The sequence below is a fragment of the Fukomys damarensis genome, unplaced genomic scaffold, assembly GCF_012274545.1.
Source record: "Fukomys damarensis isolate Sample0158 unplaced genomic scaffold, DMR_v1.0_HiC HiC_scaffold_11, whole genome shotgun sequence".
In the NCBI taxonomy this organism is placed as follows: domain Eukaryota; kingdom Metazoa; phylum Chordata; class Mammalia; order Rodentia; family Bathyergidae; genus Fukomys; species Fukomys damarensis.
The window spans coordinates 19779885-19798357 of NW_022900923.1; the positions used below are offsets into that span (position 1 = coordinate 19779885).

Consider the following 18473-nt stretch of genomic DNA (forward strand, 5'->3'; position numbering starts at 1 on the left):
TTTTTTTTTTTTTTTTTGGTGGCTGCAAAACAAGACTTGAGGATGATTAATGGAGCAGAAGGCCAGGTGAGAAACCTCTCTTGGAGGTACAGCGGGAGACAAATCATCAGCCTGAAGCCTGTCCTCATGGATGCAGATAAGTCTCTGTGTGTGTGTGCGTGTGTGTGTGTGTGTGTGTGTGTGTGTGTGTGTTTGTAGGAGCCACCTCAATGAAAGTTGCAGTGATGAAGAGGGGGTGGTCCATGCTGGACCTCAGAAAGACTCCGTAGGCCTCTGGATTCCAAACCAGTCTCCTCCTGCTCAATAATTCCAGCTTCAGCAACTGGTTCTCCAAAGACAGAGCAGGTTAGATTCATCTAGTCAGAGTCCTTGGATTTCAGTGCCAAAATCAGAGGGTCTAAAATAAGTGGCTTTGTTAAACAGTATTTCATTCACAATAGCTTTGAAGGAGTCAAGAAACAGAAAGTCAGATATAATGATACTCCCAGCTCCAACTCATACTAATTATCAAATACATTTTCAACATCTAGATCCTCAGAGTCAGTTTCTCTTGCCAACCCCATTTTCATAATGCCTTAGAATATCAACCAGAACTTTAACCATGCCCTACATTGCACATCCCAGGCTCTAGCAAGTTTAATTGCTAAATTGGTTGAAGACTGAAAGAATGACAGCATCACCAGACTTCTCCCTGGGCCTCAGTTCAAAGGAATTAAGGTTCAGGGCCAGAGGAAAGAACAGCAGACTTAATGCACATGCAGGCTCTTCTCTCCCTCCCTTTGCAATCCTCTGGTGCACAAGGACACAGCAGGGGTTACTGGGAAACAGAGTCTTTGATGATGTGCACTTCCTACTGTGAAGACTAATGACTTCAAAGAGGGCATCCTGCCATGCTGGGGGCTTCTTTGGAAAAATCTTACTGCAGTGTAATTAGTCAAGAAGCTCCATTTCAGGCTACAATGCCCAACAAGACCTTCCCAAGCTCAGAAGAACAATTTTGGGAAGGGAGAGACAAGTCTTTTGAAGAGCAGGAGTGTCTTTGATGCAGGCAGAGAAAAGGAGAAAAGTTAAAAACAAACCAAACAAAAACTTAGCCTGGCCAGTGACTGCTGGCCAGTGGTCAAATTGAAAAGTTTTAAATAATGGAAGCAGGACCTTCCTCCCGAAAACCTTCTCCCTGAAGGGTGTTTGTATCCCTCATAACAGATTGACTGATCTGTAGAAGACAAACCATTCTATTGCATGGCCACCTGGTATTACCACGCACCCTCCCTGAGCCAGACTCTCTCACTCTGCATCCCAAAATAAAAACTGCATCTCCACCGAACATACACAAACTTTTTCCTTGTTATTATCCCCTGAACAATATAGTGCATAACTATTTACAGAGGATTTGCATTGTATTAAGTAGTGTAAGTAATCTAAAGATGATTTAAAGTATACAGGAGCATGTGCATAGGTTATATGCAAATGTTATGCCATTTTATAGCAGAACTTGAGCATCCCTGCACTTTTCCAAGGGGGGTTTAGCTACTGGAACCAATTATCTGTGAATACTGAGTGATAGCTGCACTCATCACTACAACTCCAAGTAGTTACTGTTATGACTCCTAGTTCTCAGGGGAGGAAGTTAAGGCTAAAACTGCTTAGGTAATCCTCCCAAGGGAGGTAGGTAGCTAATAGGAAGTACAGCCAGGATTGGCATCCAAGATTTCTGCTTGTAGAGTTTTAACCCTTATGTTCTGCTGGCTCAGATCCTTACAGACTTAAGTCTTATCTCTAAAATGCATTAGACCATTCAGGACTGTCCTGATTTTTAAAAAGAGTGCCCGGTACTGAGGAAATCCCCAGTAGAAGTGATGTGTTATAAGCATTATCCCAGTCCTTCCTTCATGTCCCCAACATAAATATCATCACTGTACATCTGTATATCATAATACTGGAAATCCCACCAGTAGCGATTATTCAATTTGTAACAAGTCCTTATTGTGTGTGTCTGACAAGAGGGCACAAAAACAAGCCTTTGCACCTAAAGTTTTATAGTCTAGCAGGGGGTCAAGATAAAGGATAAAAACAGCACAGAGCTAATGTGGCAATGGTCAGAAGACAGTCAGAGACCAGAGGCAGCCAAAGGCAGGAAGAAGGCCTCTAAGTGGGAAGTCAGAGAAGGTGTTCAAGAGAAGCAGTGGTTTGGGCTGGCCTTGGGAACCAGCTGTGATTCACCTGGGGGCACCGGAGAAACGGAATTAAAGGGGAAGAAGCAGCCTGGGCAAAAGTAGAGAGCAGTACAGAAGCCAAAACTAAGCCATTCAGAAGGGCTGGAGAGTCTATCTGTCTTCCGGGTCCTGGCGTGCCAAGGGGACCTAGTCTGAGAGCTTGTGTGGCATTTCTCTTCATCCTCACACCTCACACGGACTGCCCCCGTCTCCTTCTGTCCCAACTGTGTGCTTTTGGGCAGGGTGTTGGACCTCTGTGTGCCACGGCTTCCTCATCTGTAAAACGGAGGAGCGAGTGATCTCATAGATACCCGCAAAGCATTTAAAATAATGCCTACAGAAAGCACATGCTCAATACTGCCTGTTACTATTAAACAAGGCAACAGACAAGCACCGAGAGAAGCTCGTCACTCATTAGAGGGCAGCCCATGACAGTGCTGGTCTCCCTTCCTTCCTCTTAAAAAAATCTGAGACAGTCTTTTCATTGCTCCGGTTGGGCTCAAATCTATGATCCTACTGCCTCAGCCTTAGTGGCTAGGTTTACAGACATGCGCCCCTGTACCTGACTTCCCATTTCACTTGTATAGGCCCTGGAGAAAATCAAATACCCTCCTGCAAATGTACTTCATTGATGCCGAAAGCTATTTATCCCTCTGGGTTGAGCTTCTCCTCTGTAAGGGTCCTTTCAAAATTTAAATGTTCCCAGGCCTTGGGAAGAAAAGCCCATGTAATGGCTGAGGGTGGAGAGAAGAGGACTGTATCAGCTCAGTGCCCCAAATCTGCAGAAACCAGGAGGCTGGGTGGAGCCCAGTCTTGGAGGGGGTCCTCTACCACCTGACCACTGTGTACCCAGGCAGCTCAGCTGTCTTCGGAGGAGGAAGAAATTGGGAGGTCCAAGAATAAAATAAGGGGCTCAAACTACCACTAATCTGATTATTCACAGAGTATCCCGCTTTCCTCATCAGGTAGTACCTTGGGAGTTTAGTATGTGGACTTGGGTCATAGGTAGGTGTGAATCCCAATTACACTCATCACAGGAGGCACAACCTTTGGGCAAGATACCACACTTCTCTGAGCTAAAGTTTCCTGAATTATAAAGAGTGGCTAGCCACAAATTTAATTAAAATCTACAGAGCTCTTAGAAAAGTGTCAGGTGCAGAGAAAACTGTCAGTAAACGTTTTCTATTATTATTATCTTTACCTCCACTAATCGAGTAAGAACCCATTGAGGGTCTTGTTGCTGGAACTCTTCATAAAGCAAGACTTCAAGTGAGAAAACACTCCATGGCCTGAAAGAAGAAATTCCCTAAGAACCACATGGCAGGTGTGGAGGCAAAATCTCAACACCTTTGCATTCTCAAAGAAAGACAATGGATCACATTAAACAGCTTTATAGGATGCAAAGACGTCCAAAAGCTAGAATTATTTACTAATAAGATTGAGTCCTGAAAAACCTGATGATCATTTCTGCTTCCACCTCTTGGTGGGCATCTCAAAGGCTGACACAAAAGTCATCTTCTTTGATTTTCAAAAAGCATTTGCTCACTGGATTAGAAAACCTATTGAGTGCCTATTCTGAGCCAGACACTTGGTGAAGTCTTTTACGTGGACTAGCTGGAAATATGTTGAATGACTGTACATTTGATGAATTTCTGTGTGGTTGAATAATTTCTGCCAACATATTTTACAGAAGACATCAAGGCTGACCTGCAGAAGGTCTCCACCAGGAGTAAGGTCTAAACTTGCTGTCTTTAATAATTGCATCACTGACCTGGAAAAGATTACCTGAATATATGACTTTCTCCCTTCTCCATGGGGGATATGTTCCAATCTCCCCAGTGCATGCCTAAAACTGTGGATAGTATCGAGCTCTTCATGTAGGAAGAGTTTTTTTCCCATACATGCACACTCATGATAAAATAGAGATCTTTCACCGTTTTTACTCCAAGAATACACTTTATAATTTCTCTTTATTCAAACTACCAGCATCACTGCTCTTAAACTTTGGGGTGAATAAATGAAACAGAGGTCATGTGAACACTCTATGGTAGAGTGCCAGTGGTCTGACAACTGATATGGCTACCAAGTGAATAAGCAAAGAACTAGAGTATACAGCATGGATGCTCTGGACAAAGAATGATTCACAAGCTGGAGGAAAGAGAGTGAATACATACTACCAGAATGGTGCACAGTTTTAAATTTAAGGATTATTTCTAGAATTTTTCATTTAATATTTTGAGGCATGGTTGACTGCAGGGAACCCAAACCTTAGGAAGTGAAACCATGGATGGGAGAGAACAGCTGTAAATTTGCAAATAACAGAAAATAGAAATGATTGCTAAGATATAGGATAACAGATCCAAGATTCAAAGGAGTTCAATGAGTTACAAGCTACAATTTCACAGGATTTTTTAAAAAGTCCTACATTTATGTTAAGACAATCGAACGTAATCTTGGTTGCTCTTTCTGACAGCAGTTCCTATAAAAAGAGTTTTAGTTGAATACAAACTCATATAGAAAACACTATGATTTCTTTCTCTTAAAGGATTTCACCTAAGTGTAATTTAGAATTCATTAATAGAAAGTATAGGGAAAGAAACAGGCATGATTACTTCTATTGAGCTATTTAATCAGTGCTAGATAGTATAGTTTAAAAAAGCATAATGACAAATTAGATGTGGGAGACAGCTAGTCGATCTTTAAGAGATTCAGGAAACTTTCAACCTAAAGAAAACTCGAAGGAATTAAGTACACTGAGAAGTGAAGGCTCAGGAAAGAGATCACCCTATATACAATTATCTGAAACATTGACATGTGGCCAGCCAGGCAGCATTTGTTCACAGGCACTAATTCCATGTTATACAGAAGTTTAGAGCATTTGTCTAATCCATGTAAAGGTACCATGTTAACTAGCAGTACTACCCATAGAAGGAGGAAATCAACATATCCCTTATTATTCCAAAGGACAGAGCTCATCAGGCAGAAGTGGCAGGAAAACATGTTCTGGTTCAGGCTTAAGACTTATCGAAGAATCTGCATCTCAACATTAAAATAAGCTCCTTCTGCAATGTGGCCTCCATAATTGAATGTTAGAATAGTGCTTAGGAGGCCACCATGTGCTAAAAAGACTGTGGGAGGGATTTCTACCTTGGGTAGCAGGTTGGATAATAGGACCTTGAGGTGGGCTTCCAACGCTGAGGGTCTAAAATTGTCAGTGATCCAACTGATAATCCCACTCTTACTTCCTAAAATTAGGGAGCTGACTCACTACTTCAGTGAGAGGAGCTAAAATTTAATAGTTTTTATATAAGATCTGTATTTAGGTTCAGAATAAGAGGCTTATGTCCTGCCCAAAGCACCCCAAACTCAGTAATATTTGGAAGATAGTCACCAGGCATTGCTCATGAAGAACCACTGAAGGATGGAAACATTCCTGCCTTTATTTGACATTTATTGAGCACCTAGTATGCTCCAGGCAGTGATATATAAGACATTATTTGTACCTTTATGCAATTGATATTCTTGTGGTGGCTTGTTCTAAATTCAAGTGTGAAATTGATGTTATCATCACAGAGAACATAAATGAGACCATAACCAACACAAAACGTCATCAGTGAGAATACTTACTGCTCCTACCTGCTGACGACGTACATAGCTTACACAGTATTATAGAGTGCTACACATCTTGTTTAGGTTTTTTAAAAATGTAATCCTTATAACAACTCTCGGAAATAGGTAATATTACTCTTATTATTAATGGTGATGAAATTGAGGCTTAACGTTTACAGCTAGTCAAAAGCACAGGGCTTTTAAGAAGAAGTGAAATCTGAGCCCAGTCTGTCTCACTCCAACTCTGTGCTCTTCCCATCATGCTCTGCTGCCTCCCATAAAGACTAAGCGTGAGCAGCTGAGGACACTGGGCAGGTGCAGGGACCGAACGCCTGCCCGGCCGGCACAAGACCCTGGGTCTGACCCCAAAATCATGTGCACAAGAAATGTGAGCAGCTGAATATCAACCCTCTTGAAAGTATGAAGTACACAGTCTCCTGGCTAGGGTGAAATAGTTGGACCAAAGCTAAGTGAAGTCAGTTCACAATGTCCAAGATACTACCTGAAAGAAAACCCTCTTGACACATCTCAGCCTATTTTCTCCCTAAGCCAGTGGCCTGGGGAAATGCGTGACCAGTGCATCAAATGTGAAGAAGATGTCACTCCTGACCCACTGGGCAAGAGCTCTGAATTCTTGGCCAATAACAAAGATCTGGTGCCTCATCCTCCTCCATCTATGCTGCAAAGAGGCCAGCGGAGTCCCTGTACGAGTCCACAGGACAGGCTGTGCCAGCTCCTCGGCCCCAATGAGCCATCCAGACTTGAACCCTTGGCCATGATCGAACACTGGCCATAGCACAGAGCCACCCACGAAGGGGCATTTGTCCCCATAGACAGAAACCTGGGGCCCCTCAGTGAATGTTCAACTGATGTGGCTTTATTCTTTTTACCTGAATTGGGCAGCAGCCAAGGGCATGCACTGTGAGTCCCTCTCTGGACTTTGTCACTCTCCCTAGGTCTCTACATCATCCTCAGATTCCCAACTCAAATCACATACTTTTTGTTTTAAACTAGTCTTCAACCAGTGGAGCCTCTGCCCTTGGGCCCTTAAAATTGAATCTCAGACCTTTTCTCCCTTGCTTTCATCTTGAGACTCTCAAGAATAATAGCTTTTGGGGAACCGGCCAAAAAAAAATCCTCTTTGGGTACTATGGTTCTTTTCTTGTGTCTGGGACTCTTAAATGTTGCTACAAAAGTCAGTAGGTTCACCTGTAAAATGGGGTCAATAATAGTTCCCACTTTAGAGGGCTGAAATGAGAATTAAATAGGTTGGTAAGGCAAGGGACTTAGAAGAGAGGTTGGTGCGTAGGAAGGAACAGATAAATGTCAGCTTTGTTACTACTGGTATTACTCTCGCTAGTGGCAACACTACCTGCGAGGCAGAGAGCTGAAATATCAGGTGCTTGGAGCACTGTAGCTCAGATAATAGATTCAACTCCAGGCAAGCTTTTTCCAGTTCCCATCTGTGACCATCCCACAGTGGTGAACACTCACTCCATTTAAAGTGAGCCTTCTCACTTGACTGTAAGAATGACACTCCCTGCTGCGCACCAGGATGGGTGTGAGCAGCCCCCAGAGAGCTCCTCCTCCAGAGCTAATTGGGCTAAAGTGCCCTCGGGCTTTGAGCAGCTGTTCCTGTGGCCTCTTTTCACAGTTCTGAACAGCAGCAGTCTAGAGAATCCCTGACATCCAGGGGTCTTAAATCCAAAGGCCAATCCTGACTGGCAAGACCGCTGCTGGCTTTATCTCTGCTAGCCAACAGTGCTCCTCTGAGTACAGAAAGACCTGTAAAAAGGTCAATAATCTAGGTGAGAAAGAGACCACAAGGGAAGGAAAAAGTGATTCCAATGTTGAATTCCATCCATTATGTTTAATGAAAAGAGCCTACATGGGGCATCAGAGAGCTCTGTCCAGCTCTATGACTTCAAACTGAGCCTTAAGAATATATACTTTATGACTACACACACATGCGGATATGCATATGTGCATATGTACAGTGTATATAAATATCTGTATATTTATAAATAAATATACATATATATATATATATATATATGATCAAAGCAAGAGATTAAACAATATGAACCTACTTTTGTTAAAACAACATTCAACCTAAACAAATAAAACATAAAGTCACTAAGAGTTCATTCTAGAGAAAGGAATTTCAGGTGTCTTGAAATTTTTTGTTTTGCTTTATTTCTTTTCATACAGTGTATAAATATCTGTATATTTATAAATAAATATACATATATATATATATATATATATGATCAAAGCAAGAGATTAAACAATATGAACCTACTTTTGTTAAAACAACATTCAACCTAAACAAATAAAACATAAAGTCACTAAGAGTTCATTCTAGAGAAAGGAATTTCAGGTGTCTTGAAATTTTTTGTTTTGCTTTATTTCTTTTCTAGATTTTTAACCAATCATGTGTGTTCCTTTTGTACAAAGGCAAGAGAAAGAAAAAAATATCAAGATGTGCTGTGATAAAATGTTTGCTTTCTAATGTTGGAAGTTGTATAACATTTAAAAGTTAGGGAAAATAAATACAGTGTGACTGTCTGAATGAGACTCCAAGGTACTTGTCTAGAAAAAATATAACAAGGTTGCTTTTACTGAAGTTGTTTTTACAGGAATTGTAGGTGGTGTGCCTAGGCTCATTCTTCTTCTCTTTGCAAGTATTTAGGTTTCAGAAATTTTAAAGTCCAGATAGATAGCAATTTTTTAAAAAAATCACCTAGCTCAGTGTCCAGCTTTCATGTTTAATATATGATTTCAATTCATTAGCATCAAATGAAGTATTACTCAGGCCTCAGTGACATTGAGGTTGTGCTGCATTCACTATTGTGTTGAATGTGTAGGTCACAAGTTGGTGTTCAACCAGCCTTTTATTATATACACCAACTTACAGAGATGTGTGTAGTAAAGGAATTTGGCCTAAATACTAGGTTTTAAACCTCTTATTTCTTTCCACTAGGAGCAGCTAGTTGAGGGTTTCAAGTTAGACATTAGAAATAACTTCCCCGTGGAATGGGTTTTCCCCATGGGGAAAGGAGAAAAAGGACCATAAAGATACTTTTAAAGTCTTCTGCTTTATAGCTCCAATTTTGTGATTATAGAAGTAGCATATGCATTAGTGCCAAATTATGAAAGAATACAAAAAATACACAGAAACAAGAGGATGGTGGGAAGCAAAATTTCTGATGCATAGAAAAAGAAATAGGAAAGAAACACGCCAAAATGGTAATGGAAGTTTTCTCTAAGCATGAGATAATGAGTGGATTTCTTTTTCTATTGATTTTTTTTAAAGAGATAAATAGCCAAAATTCTCCAAGCTGAGAAAAATAACAGCAGTCTCCACCCTACTATTCTGAGAGTGAGACTGAAGGAAAGAGAAGGTCCAGGGAGCTTTCCTCATGGGAAACATTCATGCATTCAGTAGAATATAAAAATTCAGGACACTCTCTGGAGAGCATAGGCAAGACATAAAACATTCATTTCTATAAAATTGAAACAATTTATCTTCCATTCTTGAGCAGATGGGAGGGTAAATTGAGGTTGATTTTTTTTTCACCCTAGTGGTCATGTTGGAGGAAATATGAGTGTTCCCGCCTTCGGCACTATTTAAAATAAATCTCTTGGTGCTGTGACTGGACACATCCGAAACAGCAGTGTGGTAGAGTGTCACCGCTCCTGAGGTAGGCGGGCGGCACTTTAGGTGGTCACCTGTTACTGAAATGAGGGACAGGGCGCGTGTGATGAAGAGGAACCGGGTGATGAGAGGAAGCAGGGGGCCACAGAGTATCTCCCTTTCATCCGCAGCTGATCACTCACTCAGAAAAGTATGCCCTCTTTACATTGCTCTCTTTCAAATCTTTATTTACCCAGCTGATTTATCTTGAACACCTACTTGTTACTGTCAAGCTTGACCACCAATGGTGTGACCTTTGGCAAGTTACTACGAGTTTCTGACCCTCCATTTCCCAATGCAAGGATCTTTTGGGATGGACTCAGCCACTAGTCTACAAATCCATTCTTATTTTCCTTGGAAGGGGATCATGTACCAATAATAGGGTGTTTCTTTCCACCGAGGGGTCTGGAGGTGTCAGGACTTGCTGGACTAATATCACTAGGGCTGGTGGATCATCCTGGATGCCCAATGAGGTCACAGATGCCTTCAGAAGGGAGCAAAGGGTATCACCCAAAATGACCACAGGGTCACTACCAGCTTATCAAGAGCTTCTGTGTAAATTTAAAAAATAAAAGCACCCTTCTGAACAAACACGGCTCACTGGTCTTGGCAAGCACAGGCTAGATTTGTCTATCTGCAAAGCATAAAGTGCCTACCTGTATCCAGCTGAATGACCACACAGCTCTTCTGAAAATGGGTTAAGTAAAACAAGTTTTCCACTGAGGAAATCCCTGAGAAGAGGAGGCAGTTTCTCAACCAACTGGAAGTGGGAAGTGAAGCACAGTAAGCTTGTCAGAGGAGGCTCTGGTAGGTGGCGGTCTGCTGTCACATACCCAGCTCCTGCCTGCTCACCCAAAAGAGGTCTCTTTTCTTTCCCAGAGGAGACAGCTCCCTGGAATCAGGTTACAGCAGGGCCTCTACAGTGAGAAGGAGCTGCAAATTTTAGGCTTAATTCCAAGAGCCTCCTTTAGCTGTTTCACCACAGAAATGAGTGGGAGAGAAAACAGCAACATTTTCACCGACTCTTGAAGGAAAAGGAGGAGATGGGGACAGAAAACAAAACAAGACAGAAACCAGAGGAAAAAGAAAAAGAATGAGAACTGATTGGTCAAACGGCCAAATAAATACACAGGAAGCCCTTATTCGGAATAAGTGACAATGGGGGGGTGAAGACAGTGCCGATGGGAACATAATCCCATTTTCAGACCCAAGGCAGTGCTGGGAGCTGGGCACAGACAATGGAGTCCGGGCTGGAGGGCAGGGAGGAGGGTGTCCAGGGATGAAGGAGCAGCCACGTCCTGGCAGGCACATCTTGTCTGAGAGGTTAGAGGAAGGTGAATGGTCAGCAGGGACACAGAAAACAGCTCAAGGGTGGGGAGGCAGAAACCACATGATGAGCTAGAAATAGACCAAAAAGTCAGAAATGTCATATGTCACACAGGACTGTCTGACTCCATCCGAGTCACTTCTGAAGAGATCCAGGGCTGGTCAAAAAAGGGCAGACTCACGCAGAATCAGAGCGGCACCTCGACTTGCCAGTAACTGTCCTAAAGTGGGGCATCATGTGAGCTATCGCTTTGGATCTCGAGCCTTTGAGAGAAGGTTCTTGCTCAGTTTTAGGTGGCCAGAGAAGGGGATGGGAGTTTGGATTTTTAAATTCCTAGAGCCCTGAGGCCAAGGGATGCTCTCCTCCAAACCCTGCCACTGCTCTGTGAGTGGTATCCAGGGAATGTTATGGATGGTTTGAGTCAGGTAGGACCAACCAGCATGACTTCTTGTCAAGGACATGCTTTTAAAAAGAGCTCGGGACAACCACACCAAACAGAGTCCTCGCTGTTCCCTTTAGAGAAAACACAGTTCTATATTTGGGATGTTTGGCCCTTATACAGATGTAGAATCCTTAAACAGTCCATCCTGGTGGATAAGAAGGCAGGAGTTGTAGAAACAGAAGAGAAACAGTCAGTGCGAGGGGTCAATGGACAGGCACGCTAAGGTGGGGTGGGCAGTGTAGGAGCAAGGGTGTGTGCTCACACAGGCACTGACGTGTACCCATCTCAGGATGTCAGGGTAAGTGTGTCGCTTCCCCAGCAGGCAAGGGAAAGAGGGGGCGTTCTGGAGAGCAGGGCCATTCCTGACCACAGCTTTTAAATCCTTGGAGAAACACCTGTTCATTTTCCACAGCAGGCCTTTTTCCATCTCATGAATTATCACCATCTCCAGCCTTCAGCACTGAAACCTAGAGATAGTTTATATTTCTCTAGTGGAGAATCTCCTTGGTATTGCCCTCTGTTGCTGAGATGCCAGAATAAGAAATCAGACTGTTATTTACTGAGAATCTTCAAATGCATGAGTTTAATCTAATTGTGTTATTCTGAAAAATGTATCTAGAGGCCCTTGGGTACACTTTTAATTTCACACAAAAAAACATTATTATAGTCTTTCTTAATAACTACAAAGTGCCTAAATAAATGTTTTCTTCTCCTGTAATATATTCATGTAAATCAATCTCTCTTACCTCCTCCACCCTCGTTTACTGTTTTCATTTCTTGTACGTGAAAATTTTCATTTTATCTTTTCTGTCCTAGCAAGCAAATCTCAAGTACAGACCCTACTAGTCCCTGGCTGTGTCTAGGCAGCTGCAGGGATAGGCCAGGGAGCTGTTCAGGGAATTCGATCTGGGAAGACCGGAGGCATGGTAAAGACTGTGCTGGGTTAACACCCTTCCACCCTGGGTCCTCTGGCTGCTGGGTGGGCCCCAGGAGATGCTGTGGCAAAGTATGATTGATTTCGCTTGCCAGCATCAAAGATCAGGGATGTAAACTCACACACCCCATGTTCCTTTAATGACCCATTAGAAATCTGTCATCCATGACTTTGCTTAAATCTTTTTGAAGCTATTTTCACTTGTAGTGAGTAGGACTTTCTGGTACAATAAGTTCACTGACTTTACAGTCTTTCCCCTGGATCTGTGACCTGAATGAGTTGCAGCAACTGCCTTCACACCCAGCTCAACATAAATATCTCAACCTGCCTCCTCTCCCTGGGCATTTCTGGCAGAACAGGAGTCATTAGGAAATGCCTGTGACCTCCTTAATTAACATACCCTATACATTCGGTCATCAAATCTCTCACTGTTTGCTCTTTGCTTTTGAAAACTTCTTTATACGGTATAGTTTTAAGAATACATTTTACTTGGAGAATTCAGATCAATAAAAATCCAGTCAGTTCCAACAGGTTTTGTGTTTAATTTTGTGTTTTTCAAACATTATTTGATTTATTATGAAGGGTCTCAAAATATAATGTGTGGGCTGGGGATTTAGCTCAGCGGTTTGGTGGCCTACCTTGCAAGTGCAAAGACCCGAGTTCAATCCCCGGTACCAAAAATAAATAAATAAATACATAAATAATGTGTAATGAAGAAATACCACATTTAAATGTACAGACATCTTGTAATTTCCTCCATCTGTTAACAGTTTTATGCTCCTATACAGGAGAATTCAAATGTCCAAAGCTTTAATAAACCAGACCTCTTTAAGGCCTTTTCTTTGTCTACCTTAGGCTTTTTTTTCTTGTCTCTGTAAATGCACTCAAGTTACACTGAGCCGCTTATTTTTAATTCCTGGAAAAACTATGCTTCTTATGTCTCTCTGTCTTTGTACATGCTGTTTATTTTGCTTAGAATTACTTTTGTCATCTGTCAAATAGAACAGTTCAAAATCCAACTTCTTTGTGAGGCCTTACAGCAGATTCTTTGACTTCACATAAATTATTCCTTAACCTGGAATCTCATAAACCTTTGTTTGTGCTTTTATTTTAAAAGGTCTTAGGGTTCACTGTAATTATTTTTATATATCCATCTATCTGTGGAGACTTCTATTTCTTCCAGAGCTGAGACCACTTTTTCTTAGCTATGGCAACCTGGCCTACTCCAGGCCAGAATAATAATGGGATAAATATTTGTTGAAACCATGAAGGAATAAGACAAGAAATGATGGCATTTAGTGGTTAGAGAATGTTTACAAACAAATTGGCTCACATGTACACACAGAAACTCACAACATGATCATACAAATGCTACATAGACACATAATATGTATTCACCATACAGATACACGCCAGACTCCACACACACACACACACACACACACACACACACACACACACACACACACACACCCCTGGTAAATGAAAGACCTAGGCAGAAACTGCAGAATGTTACAGGTGTGACTCTTCTGCCTCATAGAAGCATCTGTTTGTAACTTTTTTGTATTAGTACCCTTGATCAACGTTCTTCCTTGTCTGAAAGTCAAGAATGCTTACTGCCACTTTTCTTCTGGTACATCAACCTTGATTCTTCACAAAAGAATGTATCTTAACTATTATTAGCCTAGGATGTCGTTGTTCTACCTCAAAAGAATGTTCAGCTATGTTAAGGTGTGCAATACTAGAATGCTAAGTGGAAAAAAAAAATCAATACCCACGTGGGTTTCTTCCCTTCCCTTTCTAGAATACTAAATAAAAATTTCAGGAAAATGAAACTTATCATTGATTTTTTCATAATATCCCAATATGTACCATTATTTGGCAATCTGTCAGTCAGTTTTCAATTTTAGTGACAGTCATCACATTCAAGCCAATTTCGATTAATTTCTGAGAATCATTTAAAGAAACATGGCATTGGATCCCCGAGTTAAATCAAGATGCATGGCATCTTCGACTTTCACTTATCTTGTCATTGTAGAAGGAAAATTGTGATCATTTGCCTGGTGCTGTTTTGTAAACATATAAACTCAGTCTTGGTCCCATTATCTTCAAGATAGTCACTTTGGTGGGGGGGGGTCCTGTTAACAGTTGCTCCATTATTTTATTGGTGTGCAAAATGAGATGTCCTAGACAGTGATGATCATAGAATAATGGAAATTAGAGATAGAAATAGCAGATTAGGTCTCCCTGTCTATTTCCTAGGGCTAATGTTCTCGTCAGTCTGCAGCTCGGTGCTTTAGCCTGTCTTGTTCTAAGTGACACGGGGGTGCGGGGGGGCTCCACCATTTCCTTGGAGACTCTCGTCTACAGCCCAGGACTGTCTCCACACACAGCCAGAGGGAATGACCAAGGCCTGTTCAATTACAAAGGGAACTCAGGCCCATCCTGGCACAATCTGTCTACAAGGCTAGGGCTACGGAAGCTTGAGCGATTAACCTCCAAATCCAATCACTGCAGAAAGCCAGGCAGGATCATTCAAGGCAAAAGTGAAATGATATTTTGTAGTTGTTTTCAGGCTGAGAGATAAAGATAGAGAGGTGGTTATCTATAACTCTTTGGAGGATTTCACCCAATAAATAATCATGGTCAACTCATGTGCTCAGCCATCATATAAGCTAAAATACTGGCTCCACAGCAATGATGTAAACGTTTCAGGGGCTAAGATAGACAAATATGAAGAATTTAAATAGAGGAACAGGATTCTTTACTCATATCCTATCTGACATGTATTAGCCACGTACTTGTTGTGCCTTTTTCACTAATCTTTAAATAACAACAGGCTATTTTACATGTATTTAGCTTTCTATGAATACCTTCCTCTAAATTTTGTGCACTGCCTGAATGATATTATCTCAAATTCAGTCGAAACTGTGCAATCCTTCATTTTCATGAATAGAAAAATTACACTGCAGTTTGACTTCCTCAAGCTTTTTGACCTGTGACTCAGATTTCCTTTTCCTAACTTCATCCTCTCTTGTCCTTATCACTCAACTTCAACCTGTTTCAGAACATTTGCCCTCTTCTAACGTCTGTGGGCATTTATCATGCCCTGACTAGTCATCAGCTGGCTAAGTCCTCAGAGTTGAGTTCTTCTATCCCCTTATCATAAATCACTCCCTGGGGCTCTTCAATCATTTTTATTACTCTTCTCCAAACTCTCACCCATTTGTCACCATATTTATTGCTTGGAGAGTCCAGAACTACATCCCATAGCCTAGGTTTGGCCTCATCACAATCATACAGAAGGGTCTGATCATCGATCCCAGGAATGTGAGTCTGGAATGGCAGTGTCTGATATGACCCTGGTTTGTTTCCCTCTTGTCGTACTGCAAACACATATCTAATTTGCAGTTCAAGTAATCACTCTAGGAAGACTTTTGCCTTGATTTCTTCCTAGTTTTCCCTGTTTCATAGATCTTCTGATTAGTTAACACTTATTGATCCTTTCCCCATCCTACTCTCCTCTACCACCTACCTACTGCAGAAAGCAAACTCTGGGCATCCAAAACAAGGCACAAAATTGTATAAAAAGCAACATAAGACTGATAGAGGTGATGGCTGCTCAGCAAGGTGGATGTAATATCACCGAAGTGTAAACTTTAAAATTGCAAATTTTATCACAGTAAAAACATTCAAAAGCGTAAAAAATAAAGATAAAAAAGGAATAGAGAGGTAAGTATCTTGTCCTAGACCTGCATGCTTTGGGGAAAAGCAAAGAGGTCACAGAGATGGTAACTGGGAACTGGCAAAAATACTCCCACTCCAGGCAGAGTCCTCCCCAAGTCTCTGCTTCACCCTTCCTGACAGTGCTGCTGAAAACAAGCTTCTGCTCATGTCAGTCTAGTAAAACCTGTCAAGCCCTGGGAGAGCTACACTGGAATCTGCGGGGCTTCATGTGTCTCCAAGGAAATCATCAGCTAAGTTCTGCCTGTGGAATCTGCATGGCTGGTGGCGGTTTGAAAAAGAGGAGAGGGACAGCTTGATTTTCAGATCTCAGCTGGAGGCAGCAGGGCTGCGAGTCAGAGGCATCGTCTCTTGACTTGTAAATGGAGAGAGAGAGAAAGAGATGATACGTACGTCACTGGGATGGTATAAATATGGAAATGCACAGTGACATTTTTCCCATCCACTGTTCAGAATATAACCACCTATTAACTGTTCTTCTATGCAGTGTTGATCCACGTCATTTCTGAGCAAGGGAGCAGTGACACGGGAAGAAGCAAGCTTGCCACCCCCTCACTTACCCCTGGTTTGTCCCCCATTCATTCCGAATGCAAAGGTGCTTGTGGACAGGATCCTTCATGTAACCTTCGTAGCAGAGGCATTCCCCTTAGAAGCAGGGCAGGAGGGAAGAAAGAGAAACACGAGTGAATTAACATGACTGTGTTTGAGAAAATGAACACGCAATGGTCAGACTCCAGTAGTAGCATGAATGAGACAACATATCCCATTATGTCATACATGCATGCTCTTGTGAATGAAGACACCTGCCAACCTCTAGATTTCCAGCTCATGACAATTTTCTCCGAGGAAAATGTAATGCCTACAAAAGCACCTGTTCTGCCTGCTCTGTAAGCACCAAGACGACCAATATTTTGAGAGGAGGGACTTTTTCATCTTCCTTTTCTCAACGCCTATTATATTTCAAGGTACTGAGTTACTGATAAATGCTGAAAGGCCACATATATGAGTCATTCCATCAAATATTTCTGTGAATCTTTAAAAGTAGGTATCATCAGCTACATTAGGCTGATGAGGAACATTAAGATTTGGAAAATGGGAGGACTTGTTGACAGCTTGTAAGTGGCAGAGTTAATGTCTGAACCTACGTCTGTCTGACTCCAGACCCTTTTTCTACCACGCCATGCTGCTAGATCACACAGCAACTATCACACGTAGAGGAGGCCCCATATACCTATCATGTTTTTATAGGACGTCTGGGTTTAGCTTTTAAGTAAAAATGGACTAATTACTTTGGAGCTGACAAAGAGATCATCTATAGTTTTGTATTTGTTTAAGGTGCTTCTATTCATTATCACTAATTCTTCCACTGACATTCCACGAAGTCCATTAAACTTCCAGAACTGCATGCAAAACTGCGTGCAGGATCCCATGGCATTCATCTCATTTATAAGCAAAAGATTAAGATTGGTTGCTCTGCTTAGTCCTAGTCTTGAGAAAAACTGCTGTTGAATTCTTGTTTTAATACTTTCCTATGTAATGCTTCCTTTCTCCAAACTGCTGAAACTAGTTACACTGAAGCACTTGTTTTCACTCTTTCAATGGCTGGTTGTTTAATGTATAAGCAGTGAAAAAACAGAGTGTGACTTCCCAAAACTAGTAAATAACAAAAGAACTGTGCCTGAAGTAGATAACAGGTACACAGTCTGGAGAACAGGAGTGAGGAGAGGGGACAGAGACTGCAAAAGAATTATGATGTGTTATGGACATATCCCAACTCCACACGATGAATGTAATCATTATGTACCGCAAACATGTACTAATAAAAATAAAAATAAATAAACTTAACGACAAACAAGAAAAATAAAAATAGGCATACAGTCGCTTTACCCATCCCCAAGGAAGAGACACTTCAAAAGGTCATAAATTGAATAAAAGCTTTCAGTGCTGTTTCCTCTCTCTGAAGATAAAACTCAATGAAAAGACAGTAAAACAGCCTTGCAGTTAAGGAGAAGGGTCTGGATAGTCTGAGACAGGTGTTTTGTTGGGCTGTTAGCTCAAGCACTCATTTCAAGACTGACCTATAAGCTGCTGTCCATCATGGCCTCATTGCCACATCACAGTTCTTTTCTTCCCCCACATCTGCTCAGCTCAAGGTAAAATACGTAACTTCTTAAATTGTGCAGCCTCCACAGAATGTATTAGAGATCGGGCCTTTGTGTTCTAGATGGCAAGTTCTGGTTCCCATGACATGGTCAGTTGTAGAATCTCCCAATCCACAATCAGTCAAAGTTCACGGGCTTCAGTAAAGCTTGGGTTGTATCTACAAATGGTCAGGGACTATGAACCAAACATGGGAAAATACAGCTCAAAATTAGGTGGCTGATGACAAGGCTTGTCAATGAAAGCTGTTTATCTGATAAAAGGAAAAACAAGAGAGGAAGCACAGGAGAGAGCAAAAGAAGGAAAATACTTGGAGCCTGGTTTCATATTTTGTCAAATTCAAA

The 18473-nt window shown here is 41.6% G+C and overlaps 1 protein-coding gene across 3 annotated transcripts in view; it reads right to left on the reverse strand.

Annotated features, from left to right (window-relative positions):
* Nucleotides 1-18473, reverse strand: part of Astn1 (astrotactin 1) — a 325481-nt gene that overhangs the window by 149326 nt on the left and 157682 nt on the right. For all 3 annotated transcript variants that reach the window (XM_033762107.1, XM_019208353.1, XM_010630211.1), the window contains exon 8: nucleotides 16530-16614. In XM_033762107.1, the coding sequence (XP_033617998.1) occupies nucleotides 16530-16614 (85 nt within the window). The remainder of the gene's footprint in view (nucleotides 1-16529; nucleotides 16615-18473) is intronic.